At 39.5% G+C, this 19593-nt stretch overlaps 1 protein-coding gene across 1 annotated transcript in view; it reads right to left on the reverse strand.

The window, feature by feature from the left end:
* RNF180 (ring finger protein 180) overlaps positions 1 to 19593 on the reverse strand; it is a 184606-nt gene that overhangs the window by 50771 nt on the left and 114242 nt on the right. The window contains exon 4 of the mRNA XM_008588654.1: positions 753 to 978. Within this exon, the coding sequence (XP_008586876.1) occupies positions 753 to 978 (226 nt within the window). The remainder of the gene's footprint in view (positions 1 to 752; positions 979 to 19593) is intronic.

Below are 19593 nucleotides of genomic sequence, written 5' to 3' on the forward strand. Positions count from 1 at the left end.
TTTTGACCCCCATTCGGTTCTTCTATGGCGGAGGTGAAAAATGGAGATAGCAATTTTTCCCCCTAACATGTAGCACACTTAACATGTAGCACACAGTAGTGCACACTATCATCGTACCCGTTTTTTACAGTAGTTCTCTATATTCTACATTCATTAGTTTTTATCTCTCCGTTAAGATGTTTTAAATACTGTGTTATATTCCATCTTTTCATGACAATTAGGTAAACAAATCCTTGCTCCAATTTTATCTTTTTCTTGTTCAAAAAGAAAGACCTTAAGAACATTAAGAAGTTTGAGAAGATCTGGAGTTTGAGGGACAGGCATAATAATTGTACTCAGATATGTGTAGATGAATTTTCTGAGACTCCAGAGGAAATAAACAAGGGCCAAAGGATGATTTGTAGTGGAGGACAGTATGAGAAATAAATACTGAACAGCACTGCTTCAGATGGAATTTCCTTGACACCGGACAAGTACAAGTAAAAACTGAACAATTAATCAGGGTGTTTGTGAAATGATCTGAGTGTAGAGTAGGGAATTAGAGATGAGGTCCTATTCTCATCTGTAATTTTATGATTCTAACATAGTTTATGAGTTGGGCAAGCACTATTTTACAAACTGAAGAGTAACAAATTATGCTGTATATGATTTTCAATAACTTTTTCATAATAATTTATAAAGTACCTTTAGAACTAGAACAAAGAGGTAGGCAGAATAATCAGACAATCATGTTAATGAAAGAGAACAGTTACCTGTCTGGAAAAAGACTCTAGAAATAATTGTCCGACACAATGGGCAGGGAGTGCTTGCAGGATTGTCTTTGGCCAGAGTCCGTAAGCAGGGCTCACAGAAGATGTGGTGGCAAGGGTAACACATGTAAGGGTTGAAATAAACATCCAGACATACTGCACAGATGTAGCTATCCTTTTCTTCTGCATATTCATTGTCATCATCTGTACTCATCTCATTATTCAAAGTCTGCAAAACATAAGAAAAAACAATTTTCTCAGTTCAGTATGAGATTGATTTCCTTGAGAGAGATTGACTTTACATTTTGTTTAAATGAATACAAATATTTATGAGAGGCATATAATATCTGTTTCTGTGACAGATTCAAAGTGACAGAAATGCTGCCTTCCAAAGTGAGAAGAAACTGAAAATATATATGAAAAACCCAGAAATCTAATTGTTTTTTTCCGTATTTTTACATAACGCTAAATACTAAAATATACCTAAACACATTGAGTATACTTGTATTTCTATCTAACCAGCACTAGTTAAGTAAGTGTTAGGTGTACCAGTCCTAGGATTACAGACTCCTCATCTACCCCACTTCTACCACAGCAAATAAGTTGATTGTCTATAATAAGCTTTAATGTGGGCATCTATGCATGACGAAAAGTGAGGGCTGAAGGATGTCATGCTTCATGCTCATACTGTGTGTTGAGCATTTTCTGTTATATACCTTGCATCTTCCTGAACCTCAAAGCCAAGAAAGAGCCAAAGCTTAGGTAATATCAGGAGGTAGGCATGGCAAAGAACTCAGGGTAATTATGGGATTAGCCTTGTGGCTAGGAAATATTATGAGCCCCTTGCCGCTCCCAAATGGAATAGGAGGAAAAAGGTAGTTAAGAAAGAGGCAGAGCAGAGCTTAGTAATAATACAAGGTCTGGCAGCAGAATTCCTGTTACTTAGCCTCACAATTTCTTCATCTGTGAAGCTGTTGTGAGGATGAATGAGGTAATCCACTTAAAGAGTTTAATACAGTGCCTGGCACATAGTAAATATTCAATAAAGGTTAGCCTCGGACATCCCCCTCCTCCCCACCCCCAAATCCCTTTCCCCCTTCTCTGCAGGCTCTGTAGTTTTTGTTAAAGCCTTGAGAACATTTTCCTCAAACCAGGAATGTACTTAATCCAGTGAGGCATAATGGGAGTCTACAGAGTCTATTTTTTTTCTCCCCACTTTGATGTTTATAAAAAATGGAGGTCAATAATTAATATTTGAGTGGGCCTTGGGTTTAATAAATATTTGTTTGTTACATGAAATGTAAAGCTACATAAATGAGTCAACACAACCTTGAGAACAGAAAAACCTTTGTTATGATTTGGTGTTTGTGTCTCTTGCAAAATTCATATCGAAACTTAAATTCCCCATGCAACAGTATTAAGAGGTAAGACTTTTACGAAGTGATTATGTCATGAGGGCAGAGACCTCATGAATGAGATTATGTAGAGCTAGGGCTGGAGTCTGGTTCTCACAGACCCCTCGAGCCCGTTCACAAACCCTTCACACATAGGTCTATGAGCTAGGTAACTGGCAAAAAGGTCCTTGGAGCCTTGGTTGAAGAAGGAATTGTCTTTATTCAGCACACACATGTCTGAGAGCTAAGCAGTACAAAGAGAAACTCAGAAACTCCAAAACTCAACTGCTACCTGCAAAGTCCAAAGAAAAACTGAAACTGAGCAGCTGCCAACAGAGTAAACATGCTCTATTTTTAGACACAAGCTGGCAAGCCAGCTTCAGAAACTAAAGAACACACAATAGCAATTAACTAGAAAGATACATGGGTGCACATGTGCACCAGCTCCACCCACACTTGTTTACAAAGAAATGTGGAGGGAGCCTGACTAAATTATCCTATTTTCCCCACAATCCACCCCTTCAGGGTCCCTCACCGTACAATCTACGTGTTAAAAATCTTCCATGATGTTCCTTTAGTGAGGATAAATGACCCTTTTATTTATACAACCCATTGTCTATTCGATATGGCTTAAGGCTTGTCCTGTAGTTCTGTCCTTTAGTCACACATGTCCGGTTAGTAGTCATCACTGGTGTGATTTTCCACGGGAATTTTGTAGTCATACTGATGTGAAGTTCAGTGTACATTCATAGATGATCACGCCAATGTATGTAAGTACCCAGTTGGCTCTGGTGCAGTGCCTGCAGCCAGAACACTATGGGCGAAAAGACAAAAGGGTTATTGGAACCAATAGGGGAAGTTCTTGCCCCTCTGGTTAGATACATGCCAGTTTCCTGGTTGCAGGAATAGGTATCTTACCTGGTTTATGATACCATACTTTATCTGCTAACACTGTGGGACCTATAGGTTCTACATGTAACAGTATAGGGGAACTCATAATTGGCCATACTGATAATACAAGTGTGCCTTTTAGAATAGAGCACTTACCTGTTCCAGGCCATATTACTTGAGGAGGCCAGGTACTTGTCACCGAAGGTGAAACTTGCAAGCCTTCCTCTTATCCTTTTCTCCAAGGCCCCATTAAGCTATACCAGCATATATGGGGGCTTTTATTCTCCAAGGCCATTCCCATTGTATTGTCTGTCCCTGTTGCAAACAGGTTGGGGCCAGTAAGAGAATATTTCCATTCTAACCATATCCTGGCTTCAAAAGCTCACCTTTAGTAGTGACTTGCAGTTGTATAGGTGCTGCACCCCTACGCAACAGAGCTTCCACTGGAGAGGGCTCGCCTTTGTGGGGTCTCTCATTTAGAATTCTGACTGTTGGCCATTACTGAGGTGACTACCCCTTCAGGGATGGGGGTTGGGTAGATAGCCTTAGTCCCTTTTTTAAAAGACCACTGTACCATTCAATCATTCCCGCTGCCTGGGGATGATATGGCACATGTAACTTCCACGGAATGGGCAACTGGGAGGCCCACCTCTGAACCCCATGTCCAGTAAAGTGGTTTCCATTATCACTCTCTATAACCACAGGCCAGCCACACATAGCAGTAAGGCTATTTAATGCCTTCACAGTGTTTACCTGGTCTGGGGTCTTACAAGGCCATACAAACAGACCAGTAGCCATATCAACAGCTGTGAAGATGTATCTGAAATTCTCTGACCTTGGCAATGGTCCCACAAGATCCACCTGCTACTGCGTCAAGGGCACTCTCACACGAGTTATCTGCCCATCGGGGGCACCTATCTGCTCATTGGGAGCACATCTGCCCATTAGGGCATTTTTTTCTTGGGTTAATGTGGCACCCGGCGAGGCACTGACCACCTGGCTTTTCAGCCAGCATGCTGCATTCTCTAATGTAGCCACCCAGCTACATCAGCTGCTGGAGCTCTCTCCAGCCACCTTACCTTAGCCAGTGCATCAACTTCATCATTGCCAATTCAACATGAGGCCTCCAGTCCTCGCCTGCTCCCAAAAGATGAGCACCTTGGCCTGCTCCCTAATCAGAATGGAACAGTTCATCTGCCTCCTCAAGAACAATAAAAAAAAATCCTTTAAATCCACTGAGCATCCCTTGCTACCTGTTTCTGGACGTCTGGTGAAATGCTGTTCAGAGTGCAATTGTTGCCACAAGGCAAACGGAACTGCATTTGGTTGCCAGTCAATTTTCTTTTTGTCAACCCCTACTGCAAGCAGGTCAAGCCACGTCTACTTACAGCTAGTCTTGCTTGGTGCTCTCGGGATAAAATCCTGAGTACTTCTTGGGAGTTTGGTCTTAGTCACCACCTTTCAGACACATTTTGCTTGTCTGCTATCCTCTACTTAACCCAAGCTGGCTATCATGGTCATTACCTCATGTATAGGACGACCAATGTATGGGGCCAGTATGACCATCAGTGACCCAAAGGACATTGATGGGGCATTCTGCAGCACTATGTCTCTCATGCTGCCTATAAAATTTTCATTGTCCAGGCCACGAGCGTTCACATTAAACATGGAGTGCCGCATCCCCAGCTCTCAAATTATTTGAACTAACTCAGCATACGTTTGCCACTTACTAACAATCTTGGGCAGTTCTCCAGCATTTGCCCACATGGTTCAGGCAGCTGCACTCACCCAGTCCATTAAGGAGTGATTACCTGGCCCTTGTGCATACCTGAGGCTATTCTGCAGCCACTGCCTCAGGGACGGGTGCCTGGTGACGGAGGCCAATTTTTCCATCTCATCACCAGAGCATATCACACTATCCAACCCTAGATCCCATAACCGCAACAGCCAAGCAGCAAGGGGCTCCCCCTGTTTCTGCTGAAACTGTCTCGCCAAGTCAACTAACTCAACCTGGGGATATGCAACATAGGTGGTAAGCTGGGTCATCTGTGGATTGCCCACTGGTTGCCCGCCTGGTCCCACAGGCTGCTAGTGCTTCATTTTCTGATGCACAACAGGCCATACCTGGGGACGCAGTGTCCCCCAACTCATCACTGGGTTCATCGTCTTCGCTGGTATGAGAAGCTGGAGTGGCCAGTTGCTGCATGTCGTCTTCCAGGACATTTATCTGTGTTTCCAACAACTCTCCTTTTTGCTTCATATCTTCCAGTTGCTGTACATCATCCTCCAGGACAATTGTCCAGGCTTCCAACAACTCTGCTTTCTTCTTCAGCTCTCAATCAGTTTGCAGCAGAGTGAGCAGCAGCCAGGCTCCGGTCAGCAGAAAAGTGGCAACTGAGCACCACATGCTCAAAGATAGCCACATTTCCTCCCCCTCCGAAGGGGCTTTCTGCTTCAGTGTCCGGTCTATGCTCCCTTGCATTACAGTGAGCAGGAACGAGATCCTTGTCAATAGGAAAGTGGCCACGGGGCCTAACATGTTCAAAAGTAGCCACATTTACTCTTCTCCAAGGGCTTCTTGGCTTCTGTACCCGCTCAGAATCCTGCTCTGACTATGCCAATTGTAGAGCTAGGGCTGGGGTCTTCTCACAGACCCCTTGAGCCCATTCACAAACCCATAGGTCTATGAGCTAGGTAACCAGCAAAAAGGTCCTTGGGGCCTTGGCTGAAGAAGGAATAGTATTTATTCAGCACACACATCTGAGAGCTAAGAAGTACAAAGAGAAACTCAGAAACTCCAAAACTCAACTGCTACTGGCAAAGTCCAAAGAAAAACTGAAACTGAGCAGCTGCCAGCAGAGTAAACATGCTCTATTTTTAGACGCAAGCTCTCTGCCAGCCAGCCTGCTTCACAAACTGAAGAACACACAATAGCAATTAACTAGAAAGATACACCCATGTGCACCAACTCCACCCACACAACTTGTTTACAAAGAAATGTCCAGTAAGCCTGACTAAATTATCCTATTTTCCCCACAGATTAGCAACCTTATATAAGAACTGGAGGGAACACTATTCATCCTTTTTGCTCTTCCACTCTTCTGTCATGTCTTGGAGTGTGTGTCCCCTCCAAGAAAGCAATGTTCAAAGCACCATCTTGGAAGCAGAGACTGGGCTCTCACCAGACACCAAACTGGCTGGAGCCTTGATCTTGGACTTTCTAGCCTCCAGCACTGTGAGAAACACATTTCCATTTTTATAAATTACCCAGTCTGTGGTATTTTTGTTATAGCAACACAAACAGACTAAGACACCTTCTACCACTGGATAAAACTGTTATTTAATTTATACAGATGACTTTGCTTCCCCTCTGCTATCCTCTTTCTGCTACCTGTTGGTATTTTCTCTTTTATAAAAGACAATTTGAGTTTTTAGCCCATTTATTTTTAATTGGGTTGTCTCATTTTTCATATAGATGTGTAAGCATTTTTAGTTAATCTAGTTGTTTGTTGTTACTGGTTAGATATTTTCTAAGTGTTTTTTTCCATTTCTCTTCTTCACTTTTTCACTCTTTACATGATGTCCTTTTATAAAATGAAATTCTTAATTATAAAGTGGTCTATTTAATCACATTTTTCCCTTATGGTTACTGCTCTTTGTGTCTTTCTTAAGAACTCTTACCTTTACCAAGATCATTAAAGTAGTATTATTTTACATTTCCTAATACTTCATAATCTTATAATATACATGAAGTGGATATTCATGTATGGTGTACCTTACAGGTAAATTTCATTTTTCTTCCTCACATAGTTAATTGGTCCAGCCCATTTGTTGCAAAGCCTTTCCTTTCCCTCACTGCTCTGAAGCGCCACTTTATCATTAATTGAGACCATATATGCATGGAACTTCTGGGACTTTTATTCTGTTCCATTAGTTTACTGTCTATTCCTATGCCATAATCATAATCTGTTGAAGCTTTATAATAAGCTTCAATATTTGGCAGAGGAAGTACTATCATATTATTTTTCTTCAAGAGTGTCTTGGCTTTTCTTGGCCTTTTCCATGACTACATAAAATTTAAAAATACCTTGTCACGTTCTTTCTTAAAAAGTTGAAATTTTTATTGGGACTGCATTGAACCTAAAGATAAGTATAGGAAGAGTTAGAAATCTTTACAATATAGAGTTGTTAAGTATATGAGTCTGGTTTATTTCTCCATTTATTAAAATTAAAAAAAAATTCATGGTACAAGTCTACTTATATCTGAGCCAATGTTTTCCTCTCTCTCTCTCTCTCTCTCTTTTTTACTACTTCACTCCCTTTTCTGAACAAGCTCATTCCTATTAGTATATATGACATCCATGCTGTAAAATCACATCAAAACAAAATGAATAAACATGTTAAAAAAAAAAACAAAAAACTTCTCCAGCTCATGTTACCTTCCTTTATTTCCTTTCACAGCAAAACTTCACAATAGACTTGACCATACTATATGTGACAATATTATATTTCTGCTTCCTCACCTCCTATACACTCTCCAACTCACTCTAACCTGACTTCTGTTCATAATACTCTGCTGAACCTGATCTTATCCAAGTCACTAACAGCCTTGAGTATAGCCAAATCCAGGGTACCTTCCTGACCTGTGTTCCTCAATCTCTCAGAAGCATTTCTTAAATAGACCAGGACCTTTTCTTCCCACATTTGTAGTGGCTTCTTTTTATATTTGGAATAAAATTAGACTCCTTATAATAATCTACAGAACGTTGAATGACTCAGCCTACTTTTTTTCCCCTATATTGAGCTATTCTTCATTCACTGGTTGCCTGTCAGCTCAACAAACACACCAAATACTTTCTTGCCTTAGGGTCTTGAGACTTAATGCTTTTCTCCTCCTAAAAAGCTCTTACTTCATGTGGCAGAATACAAAATAAATAAAATTCTTCCTATCTTTATATGTGCACCCTATGTATTTCATCAAGATGGAGAAGTTAGGGCCGGCCCGTGGCTCACTCGGGAGAGTGCGGTGCTAATAACACCAAGGCCCTGGGTTTGGATCCCACATAGGGATGGCCGGTTCGCTCACTGGCTGAGCGTGGTGCTGACAACACCAAGTCAAGGGTTAAGGTCCCCTTACCGGTCATCTTTAAAAAAAAAAAAAAAGATGGAGAAGTTAGGGCCGGCCCGTGGCTCACTCGGGAGAGTGCGGTGCTAATAACACCAAGGCCCTGGGTTTGGATCCCACATAGGGATGGCCGGTTCGCTCACTGGCTGAGCGTGGTGCTGACAACACCAAGTCAAGGGTTAAGATCCCCTTACCGGTCATCTTTAAAAAAAAAAAAAAAAAAGATGGAGAAGTTAGTTTTCCACCCTCTGAATTTAGGCTCTGCCATATGACTTGTTTCGGCCAATGGATCGTAAACAAACATGATGCAAGTAGAGGTTTAAAAAATGCTTGTGCCTTGAGATAGCCCTCCTTACTGTTCTTGGTAACCTTGAATCCACTACCATGTCAACAAGACTAGGCTAGCTTGCTGGATGATAAATGACACATGGTCCAGTTACCTCCATTGTGACTGCTGACAAGCCAACCACTAGATGTGAGTGGAACCAATGATTGTCAGCTGACTGCAAATGTACACATGAGCCCAGATGACACCATTAGGAGCAGAGACAAGCCATCACAGCTCAGCCCAGCCCAAATTGCCAACCCAGAAAACTGGGTGAATAAAGGTTTTTTTTTTTGTTTTTTTTTTTAAGTAATTATATTTCAGAATAATTTGCTACATAACAAAAGTTCATTGACTTTTGTGTTGATTCTCTGTCACTGCTACTTGTTTCCTTTATAGCTCTTATAATTTTTGTTTTATATGCCCATTTATATATGTGTCTCATATGTGTATGTATATGCTGAATAAATGAATAGATAGGTTGTTCTAAAGTTGATGCTACCACTCAGTATCCTGATTATGGTTGCTCTCATCTTCAAAATGTTCACAGGTTCAGACTGTACAATATCATATTGATTTATACCCTCTTGTGGGTACTTCTGTTAAGTTGTTCTTAAGTATTCTTGTGGACTTTTTGGATATTTCCAGTGAGGCAATAAGCATTCTGTGAAATTCCATGTACTATATACAAAGTTCAACACAGAAAAGATATGAAATAAATGCCCCTAACCAACAGAAAGCTTGTGGCTATGATTTACACAATGATGAAGAAAAATCTGCTGGAAAGGCAACAGTACCTTTTTGCTCATTATTGACATATGACTGTTCCCTCCTGAATTTAAGAGACATTTGAAAAACGAAAGCTATAATGGATAATTAGTACTGAATTGGGTGCCCCAGATAAAAATATCTTTGGACGTACAGGCTTACTTACCTAAATTTTATTTCATAGTGCCAGCTTATTCAGTTGCTATTAGAACCTCAAGACTGTGCCTTGAGATTTGAACTAATTAACCTTGAAGAAACCCATGGCATACAAAAGCTTAATTTGAAGAACCTCCTACAGAATTACAAATTGTGGCCCAAATATTTGTGCAGAATTTTATTTATATGAAATATTTTATACCTACATATACAACAAAAAATGACCAGACTTCACTAAAATGTACTTCAAAGAAACAAAGTATTTGCTATTTAAAAACACAACATCCAACACAGAACTGAAAGAAAAAACAAAGTACCCACAACAGAGACAAAGTTTGATATTAACTAGTAAAGATCTCATTTCACCAAAGAATACCTATAACACCTAGAAGGACTGGAAGTCCCATGGGCTACCAAGCCAGAAAGGGGTGAGGGCCGGGGGCCTCAGCTATGCCCCCCAACACCCACATCCAGCCTGAGGAGAGGGGGCTGTGGGCCTTGGCCATGACCCCCTGACACCTGCAGCCAGCCCAGCAATGACCACCAAGCCACCAAAGGAAGTGACCCGGGCTCTCCTGAGCAGGGATGGTGGGGAGCCAAAGGCCTCGGCCGTGCGTCACTGACACATGCAACAAGCCCAGAGATGACCACCAAGCTGCAGCAAGAAGGGCCCTGGATTCCTAAGCCGGGGTGGTGGTGGGGGGGCCAAAGGAAGTGACCCGGGCTCTCCTGAGCAGGGATGGTGGGGAGCCAAAGGCCTCGGCCGTGTGTCACTGACACATGCAACAAACCCAGAGATGACCACCAAGCTGCAGCAAGAAGGGCCCTGGATTCCTAAGCCGGGGTGGTGGTGCGGGGAAGGGTGAGGGCTTTTACCATTCCCCCCTGACATCTGCACCCAACCTGGCAAGACCAAGCCACCACTTGAAGCCCCCTGTCTCCCCTGTGGGAATGAGGGGGCAGCTGTGGCCTCAATGCTGTCCCTCCTCCTTTCTCCTTCTTTCATCACATTTCCTTCCCCTTTCCCCTCTCCCCTCCCTCCCAACTGCTCTGCAACATCACAGATTGTAAAAAAAAATTAATAAAATAAAAAAAACCCAACAATATTCTGAAAATATACAAAGATGAAAGTATGAGAATAGAATATAAGGTTGGAACTATTCATCTATTATTTGAGCTCCATGAATCAATACACAAAATAGAAATAACGCATACAAAGACCTCTTGGATCATTGTTTTAAGAGATTTAAAAGGCTTAAGAATTTTCATTAATCCAGTAAACTGCACATACCTGGTTTAAAAAAACAAAAACAAAAAATAGTGTACAAGGACAACAAATTACCTCAAGGGTGGAATTCCACTGGGGTTTTTTCCAAACTGGTTAGACATAGGGTTGTAAAGTAAATTTGCTGTTGGATAGATAGTTATATTTGTAAAAATCACACATTAATGGATCAATGTTAACCTAGAAGGAGGTTTTTCATGGATGTGCCTATAAACTCATCCTCATCTCCTCAATATTTTAGTTATCATAGGTGGGAACCCCAAAAATGCTTATAAGAAATATGGGGGAGGGGACAGGAAAGATAGCTGACTGGTTTAGAACAACCCAAATCCTTTCTGGAACAAGGTATGACATTAACAGATAATGTAAAAATATAAACTAGGCTAAACCAGATGGCAGAGTCAAGATTTAAAAAACAGTCTGAAATCAAGATGGAATTTTTCAGGGATAAATATAAATCCCTTATTTAAGACTCCAAAATCGACTTCACACATAGAAGTTGAATGAACCTAAGCCTAAAGCAATTCATGTAAAAAAGACCTGGGGATTATAACTGACTAGAAGCTCAATATGTAATATGTTTGCTTAAAAAGCAAAGGAAACTTGAACTGCAGTATAGTGTGGATTTACATGCCTACCACTGTATGGTGATGATATCATAATCAGTAGCACACAAGTTGTACTCCTTTGATGGAAGCAGACTTTGTAGCCACTTTAAGGGACACAGACAACTAGAGTTATCCACAGAAACATATTGAGGGCCAAGGCAATGAGTTCTGAAACTACGTCAGGTGAAGTATGGTTAAAAGACTGAGGATATGAGGTCAAAAATATTAAGAAGAGACAAGATAAGCATATTCAAGTATTTGTGTAAGAAAGATCATAAATTTCCTGTGTTGTTCTCATGAGTAGATCTAAAAATGAATGGATATTATAAGAAAACAGATTTTGAAAGCTTATAAAAGAAATTCCTACTTACAAACCAAACGGACATGACCATGGAACAACATGCTTATTCTTACAACAGTATATTCAGCCAGGAGCCAAACATTTTATCTTGTGTTCCCTACCAGATACTTTGGGACTTAGACGCAAGATGATGAAAGTTGTACATATTAACTCATTTTCTCAACACAAAAATCCTATGAAGTAGTTACTACTATTATCACCAGTTTTCTGATCAAAGGGAACTGATATATACAAATCTCACTTGCTCAAACTACCAGTATGAGGCTGGGGTTTCAATCCACAGTTTGTATCTAGAATAACATTATTCACAACAACATTCATAAGTGAATTAATGCACTTCAAATAGTTCCGGCAAATAATTGATGCTCAATAAATGTTATCTGATGATGATAATGATGTAGGTTAAAAAAAGAGAGGCACATTTAGATAGGACCTACAGAGAAGTTTGAAATAGCAAAGCATCATTATCATAACCAGCAAATGAATGTAATAGGTGCCCGGTTGCCTAACTGCTTCTGGCCCACAGAAATTATCTACAAAGTCAACTAGACACACTCAGTCTCTCAGGCTTCTTTTTAAAAAAATAATAAAGTGATAAATACTATAAAGCAAATAAGCTTTTAAAAAAAAAATCAAAAATTAGTATAAAATTTGATAGACTATGAGTATTTATTGGTAGTAAGGACGACAAAGCAGCAGTGACATTGAACTCATTTACAATTATGTGGCTAGTGTTATATTTGGCCTCATTGCTCTTACTGTTTTCAAGAAGCAACACTAGCACGGTGGTTAACAGCACAAATTCCAGAGCCAATCTGTCTGGGTTTTGCCACTAACGCCTGTATGATCTTATGTAAGTTACTTAATTCCCTGGGGTTGGACTGTACATATAGGCTTAGGATTCTCAAAATTGCTTACATATAGAATATTTTCCTATAGGGTGAAGAACATATTTTATTTCACTCATGAGATCTGCTTTCCCACACCTACCATCATTTTCTTTCTAGACTTTCCTTTTCTTCTGCTCCCAACTCCAAGACCCAGACATACCCTTGAGTTGACTTGGAAAGCAGTTCTCAAGGTGTTACCCAGGGGTAAATGTCACAGCCAGCTGTTCCTATGTAAGAAGGGCAGGAGCAAGAGTAGACCAGCTATTCAATAGGTAATCAAGTAATCAGTTATCATAATGTTCACACCTGTGGCTCTAAAACTTCACCACCTGTAAGAATCACCTAGAAAACTTGTTAATCCAGAGTTTCTGATTCAGTAGGTCTGGGGTGGGGCCTGAGAATTTTAATTTTTAACCAGGTGAGGCTGATGCTGCTGGTTCAAGGACAACACTCTGAGAACTAATGATTCATACCACTGCCCACATTCCTACTGACTAGTTCATTTTTTTTTTTTAAAAAAAGCAATGTCCAGACCATCTTAATAAAGTTCCTCGAAAGTCCCATTGTTCTAGATCTTACGGATCCTGTCAAAATTCTGTAAAAGTAAAGATTTATCTGTATATGTTTGTTTTGTTCTGATTATTGCTTTTTTTTGTTTGTTTTGGTAATAAAAGTCCCCAGGCATGTGGCCTAAGAGAGCGCTGACTTTAAATTCTGACGCCACTCTGCACTCATTCTTTAAAAGGAACGACTTCTTCCTTGGGCGCTGACTTTAAATTCTGACGCCACTCTGCACTCATTCTTTAAAAGGAACGACTTCTTCCTCAGGGATACTCTCCTCTGCTCAAATCATATACTGTGTTGCTCAAAGAGAACATAATTTACTTATGACCTCAACCAGCCCACATGAAGGGCGCGGGAAAGCTCTAGACTTCTGTGCAAAAGTGCTAGGTTCTAGTGCCAGTGGTGCCTGGGTCTCAGATTCATTTTTTTTTTTTACTTTTGCATATTTAAATAATAACTTCAAATTTATGTAAAAAGTAAAAAGCACAAAGAATAATACAAAGAACCCTAGGTTCATCAATTGTTAACATTTTGTCTTTCTCATATTCTTTCTTGTTCATATTCTTTCTCTTATATCTAGGTGACCTTTTTATAGGTACAGACTTTTCTAAGTACAGTTTTACATTTATTTTTAATTTTTTTTATTATTAGAATCCAACTTGAACACAGTGTATAATTTTTTTGATGTGTTGCTGTATCCTGATTGCTGTATTTTGTTGAGGATTTTTGCATCTATGCTCATCAAGGATATTGACCTGTAATTTTCTTTTTGTTTTGTTTTTAATTTATTTTTATTTTTTTTCTTAATCTTTATCTGGTTTTGGTATCAAGGTGATGTTTGCCTCATAGAACAAGTTTGGGAGAATGGCTTCTGTTTCAATTTTTTGGAATAGTTTGAAGAGAAGTGGTATTAATTTTCTTTAAAGGTTTGAAAGAATTTAGCTATAAAGCCATATGGTCTTGGGCTTTTCTTTGTTGGAAGATTGCTGATTACTGCTTCAATCTCATTGCTTGTTATTGGTCTGTTCAGGTTTTCCATTTCTTCTTGGTTAAGTCTTGGTAGTTTGTATGTGTCCAGAAATTTATCCATTTCCTCCTGTTTTTGTACATTTGGTTATAATAATCCCTAGTGATTCTTTGCTTTTCTGTGGTATTAGTCGTAATGTTTCCCTTTTCATTTCTGATTTTTTTATTTGGGTCTTCTCTCTCCTTTTTTTTTTTTTTTTGTTAACCAAGCTAATGGTTTGTCTATTTTATTTATCTTGTCAAAAAACCAACTTTTTGTTTCACTGATCTTTTGTACCATTTTTGTGGAGGGGTCTCTATTTCATTTAGTTCTGGTCTGAACTTAATTATTTCTTTCCATCTATAACTTTTAGGATTGGATTGTTGTTGCTTTTCAAATTCTTTGAGGTGTAGTGTTCGGCCATTTATTTGAAGTCTTTCCATTCTTTTGATGTTAGTGTTTATTGCAATAAACTCTCCACTTAACACTGCTTTTGCAGTATTCCAAAGGTTTTGGTATGATGTATCTTTATTTTTGTTAGTTTCAAGAAATTTTTTGATTTCCTGTTTAATTTCTTCTTGGACCCATAGGCCATTCAGGAGTTTTATGTTTAGTTTCCATGTACTTGAGTAGTTTCCAGAGTTTTGCTTGTTATTGATTTCCAGTTTTAATCCATTGCGGTCTGAAAAGATACTTGGAATGATTTCAGTTTTTTAAAATTTGCTAACTTGATCTGTGACCTAACATGTGGTCTATCATGGAGAACATTCCATCAGTTGATAAGAACCAGTTTTAATCCATTGTGGTCTGAAAAGATACTTGGAATGATTTCAGTTTTTTTAAATTTGCTAACTTGATCTGTGACCTAACATGTGGTCTATCATGGAAAACATTCCATCGGTTGATAAGAAGAATGTGTAGTCTGTAGTTGCTGGATGAAATGCTCTGTAGATGTCTGCCAGGTCCAATTGGTCTAAGGTGTAATTTAACTCCTGTGTTTTTCTGATGATTTGTTGCCTACAAGATCTGTCCAATGCTAAGACAGGGTATTTGGATCACTCACCATTATAATATTATGGTCGATTTTTTTAGGTCTAAGAGTGTTTACTTTACATATCTGGGTGTTCCAGTGTTGGGTGCATACATATTTATGATTATGTCTTTGAACTGGATAGATCCCTTTATCATTAAATAATGCCCTTCTTTGTCTCTTTCTATGGTTTTTGGTTTAAAATCTATTTTATCTAATATAAGAATAGCTAGCCCTGCTCATTTTTGTTTTCCATTTGCATGGTATATCATTTTCCATCCTTTTGCTTATAGTCTGTGTGTGTCTTTATAGGTGATCTGGGTCTCTAGAAGACAACATATAGTTGGGTCCAGCTTTTTAATCCAATCACTCAGTCTGTGTCTTTTGAATGGGGAGTTTAATTCATTTACATTTAGGGTTGTTATTGACAAGTACTGCTTTACTCCTGTCATTAAATTGCTTTTTGTTTAGATGTTTCAATATAATTTATTCCTTTCTTCCCTCTTTGTTTTTTATTTTCAATGTCTGATGGATTTTTGAGGAGACATGATTTAGCTTCTTTCTCTTTCTGTTTGCATTTTGGTTTTTTAATGGTGGGTTTTGTTTTTTCTTGTGAATCTGTGATAGTGATTATTGTTTTTTAGGTTCCAAATGCAGGACTCCTTTGTGAATTTCTTGTAATGGTTGGTTGTGAACTCCCATAACTTCTGTTTGTCTGGAAAATGCACTATTTCTCCCTTATTTCTGAAGGATAACTTTGCTGGGTATAGAATTCTTGGCTGGCATTTTTTTCCCTATTAGTATTTTAAATACATCATCCCATTTTTTTTTTCCTTTTTGTCTTTTTCCGTGTCCGGCAACGGATCGCAACCCTCAGTGTCGCCCCCATACCGGACCGGGACCGGCAACGGGATCGCAACCCTCGGTGTTGCTCCCGCGCCTCGCTCAGCCAGTGAGCGGGAACCGGTCTGTATGTGGGATCCGAACCCTTGGTGGGAGCGCCGCCACGCTTCCCAAGCAGCGCACTATAGCAGTGCGCCACCGGGCCGGCCCCACATCATCCCATTTTCTTCACCTGTAAGGTTATAGTTGAAATACCTGCTGTTAGTGTGATGGGGGTTCCATTATAGTTGACTTTACGCTTTTCTCTTGCTGCTTTTAGAATTCTCTCTTTGTCTTTGAGCTTTGCCAGTTTGACCATAATGTGTTTTGGAGAGGATCTTTTTGGACTGAATCTGTTCGGGGATCTTGGGTCTTCCTGGATGTGAAGGTCTGCATCTCTCCCTATACCTGGGAGGTTTTCTGTTATTATTTCCTTGAATAGGTTTTCAATGCCTTTTCATTTCTTGTTCCCTTCTGGAATACCCATGATACAGATGTTTGTGTGCTTGAGGTTGTCTGCTAGCTCTCTTTGATTTTCAATTTTTAAATTACTTTTCCCCCTTTTTAGATCTGCCAATGTCATTTCAAAAAGACCATCCTCAAGCTTGAAATTCTTTCTTCTTGCTCTAGCCTGTTACTCAAGCTTTCTGGTTTTATTTTATTTTATTTCATTGAGTGAATCCTTCAGTTCTAAGAGTCCTGTTACATACTTTTTAAAAGTATTAAGCTCTGTTAATTTCCTCCTTCATATCCTGGATATTTTTTGTCTCATTGTGTCCTCTAATTGATTTTTATATAACATCTTTGAGTTTTCTTAAGATCAGTGCTCAGAATCCTTTTCAGACTTTGAAGGGTTTCCATCTCTATGAGGTCTGGAAACTTGAGAATTACCACATTCCTTTGGTTGTGTCATATCTTGTTTATTTGTAGTCCTAGTATTTTTTCATTGATGTTTGGTCATCTGGTACAGCCCTTATTTCTTCTATTACTCTGGAGTGGGCTATGAGGGGAAAGACATCCTCTTCTATTTGCTTTATTTGTAGGCTCTCCTGGTGACTTCTCTTGTATCAGTGCAGTTGACTGTGAGGTGGGCTGCCTTGGCTCTTGCTCAGATGGTGGGTGGGCATCTCTTGGGCTTAGGTGTGGGCTGGCAGCACCAGTGGTGCGCAGGACTGGCACTCACCTGGGCTCCTGCTCTGGCCTAAGTACAGCTTTAGATTTACAGAAAACTTGTGCAGAAAGTACAGAGAATTTCCGTATATTCCCCCACCCCTGCCCCAACAGTTTTGCCTATTATTAACATCTTGCATTAGTGTGGTACATTTGTTACAACTGATGAATCACTATTGACACATTATTAGTAACTGAGGTCCATAGCTTAAATTAGGGCTCACTCTTTGTACTGTATAATTCTGCGGGTTTTGAAAAATGCATAGTGTCATGTATCCATAATTATAATTCAATACAGAATAGTTTCACTATCCTAAAATTCTTCTGTGCTGTACTTATTCATCCCTCTCATCTTCTTCTGCAAGCCCAGTCAACAAGGAATCATCTCAGTACCTGTATAGTTTTCCTTTTACAGAATGTCATAGAATTAGAATCATATAATATGTAGCCTTTTCATACTGGCTTCTTTCACTTAGCAATATACATTTAAGGTACCCTCCTATATAAGTAATCTTGAAATTACTCTAGATTTCTCATGAGAACTGCTCTCAATTCTGTGTCAATTTTTCTCTTGGAACGTTAAAAAAAAAAAAATTAGTCCACTTCATTTTACCTTCTAAAAATTCCCAAAAGAGTCTGGTCCACTGATAGTATTCTGTTTTGTTTTCCAGCAGTGTGATTTATTTATTCTTTTAAAAAATATACCTTATTCTGTAATTCTACTTTCTTTAAAACTATCACCTAAAAAGAAATAGAAGTACTGGAAAAATTGTTTCCAAGGATGTTGTGAGTATGATTAAAATAAGTTAACATTTGGAGCAAATTCTATTTTATATATAGGTATACATGTATATGTATGTGTGTGTTTGTGTATATATTGTATTTCAGTGTAAAATCAATAAACTTAATGTTCTCTTGTAATATAGAAATATACAACAGAAATAAAAGATAGGCATTCAAATTGCTTTCTCCACCAACAATACATATATATTTCAAATTTTCAAGATTGTTTTTTTTTGTATCTAACTCTTTTACTTTTTTTTTTTTTTCCTTTTTGTCTTTCTTCATGACCGGCAACGGATCGCAACCCTAAGTGTCGCGTCCGTACCGGACCGGGACCGGCAACGGGATCGCAACCCTCGGTGTTGCGCCCGCACCTCGCTCAGCCAGTGAGCGGCCGGTCTGTATGTGGGATCCGAACCCTCGGCGGGAGCGCTGCAGTGCTCCCAAGCGGCACACTGTAGCAGTGCACCACTGGGCCGGCCCTAACTCTTTTACTTTCTATCAGTTGTTAAGATTCAAAGATTAAAGATATATTAGGTTAAGAATTAAATCTGTTGGATTTGGAAATTTTTATTCCTAATTTAATAGTTAGATATAGAAGTGACCATGCATATAGCTTAGGTCACCTATTTGTTGCAACTTAAAAGATACAGGGACAATTTCACAAAAAATCACTATTCTCAACCCTAACATAATATGTTCTCAATAAATTATGTATAGATGAATAAATATTGCTCATGCCATACATTGTCCTTTCTAATTAGGCCTCTTTTTTTATAATACAAACACTTCCAGAAGAGGCACCTCATTGCCTGTCTATAGTATCTTTGTATGAGCTTATTAAATCATATTCCTCTGGAACAAAATAAAAAGATAGGGTATTTGTGGCAGAGAAATGTTTAATGAGAGAACAGAGTTTTTTAGGACAATGATTCTCAAAATGTGATCCATAGATCCCAGGGAGCAACAAGACCCTTTCATGGAATCCAGAAGGACAAAAGTATTGTCATAATAACACTAAGATGTTATTTGTCCTTTTCACTGTGTTGACAATTGTCGTGACTCTGCAAAAGTAACAGTGAGTTAAGAGTGATGTCAGTAGGAGTTTGCAAAAGTGTCGAAAGCCGTGGTGGGCAGGAGAAAGGATCACTTCAAACAGCCCTAGCCCCAGTCTTCACTTCTAGGAAAAAAGATCACTTCAAAATGCTCCATCCTATTTCCCAAGCCAGCATAGCTACTCATGAAGTTCCCCTGTACCCACACAGGAGAAAGAGGCCACAACCAGTGGGAGGAAAGGATCACATCAGAACATTCCATCTCCTACCCCCAAGGCCAGCACAGCACCATAGGAGAAGGCCACTGAACTAATGTCTCAGAGGTGAGAGGAGAGAGTAAGAGATGGGTATCTGATTTGCCCAGTGGTTTTTTAGTTTTCACAGGGGACTAATCCAGTGCCTGCCCCACAGGAAACATGTGGAAGGCTGGGGTGGGTGTGCTAATCCACCAAGAGTGCATTAAGGTGCAGTGTGACAACTGATCTGTGTCCCGAGCAGCACAAGTGCCACACAGTGAGGACTGGCCAATGTAATAATGCTCTGCGGGGGGG

This window comes from Galeopterus variegatus, unplaced genomic scaffold (genome assembly GCF_000696425.1).
Source record: "Galeopterus variegatus unplaced genomic scaffold, G_variegatus-3.0.2 Scaffold131, whole genome shotgun sequence".
NCBI lineage: Eukaryota > Metazoa > Chordata > Mammalia > Dermoptera > Cynocephalidae > Galeopterus > Galeopterus variegatus.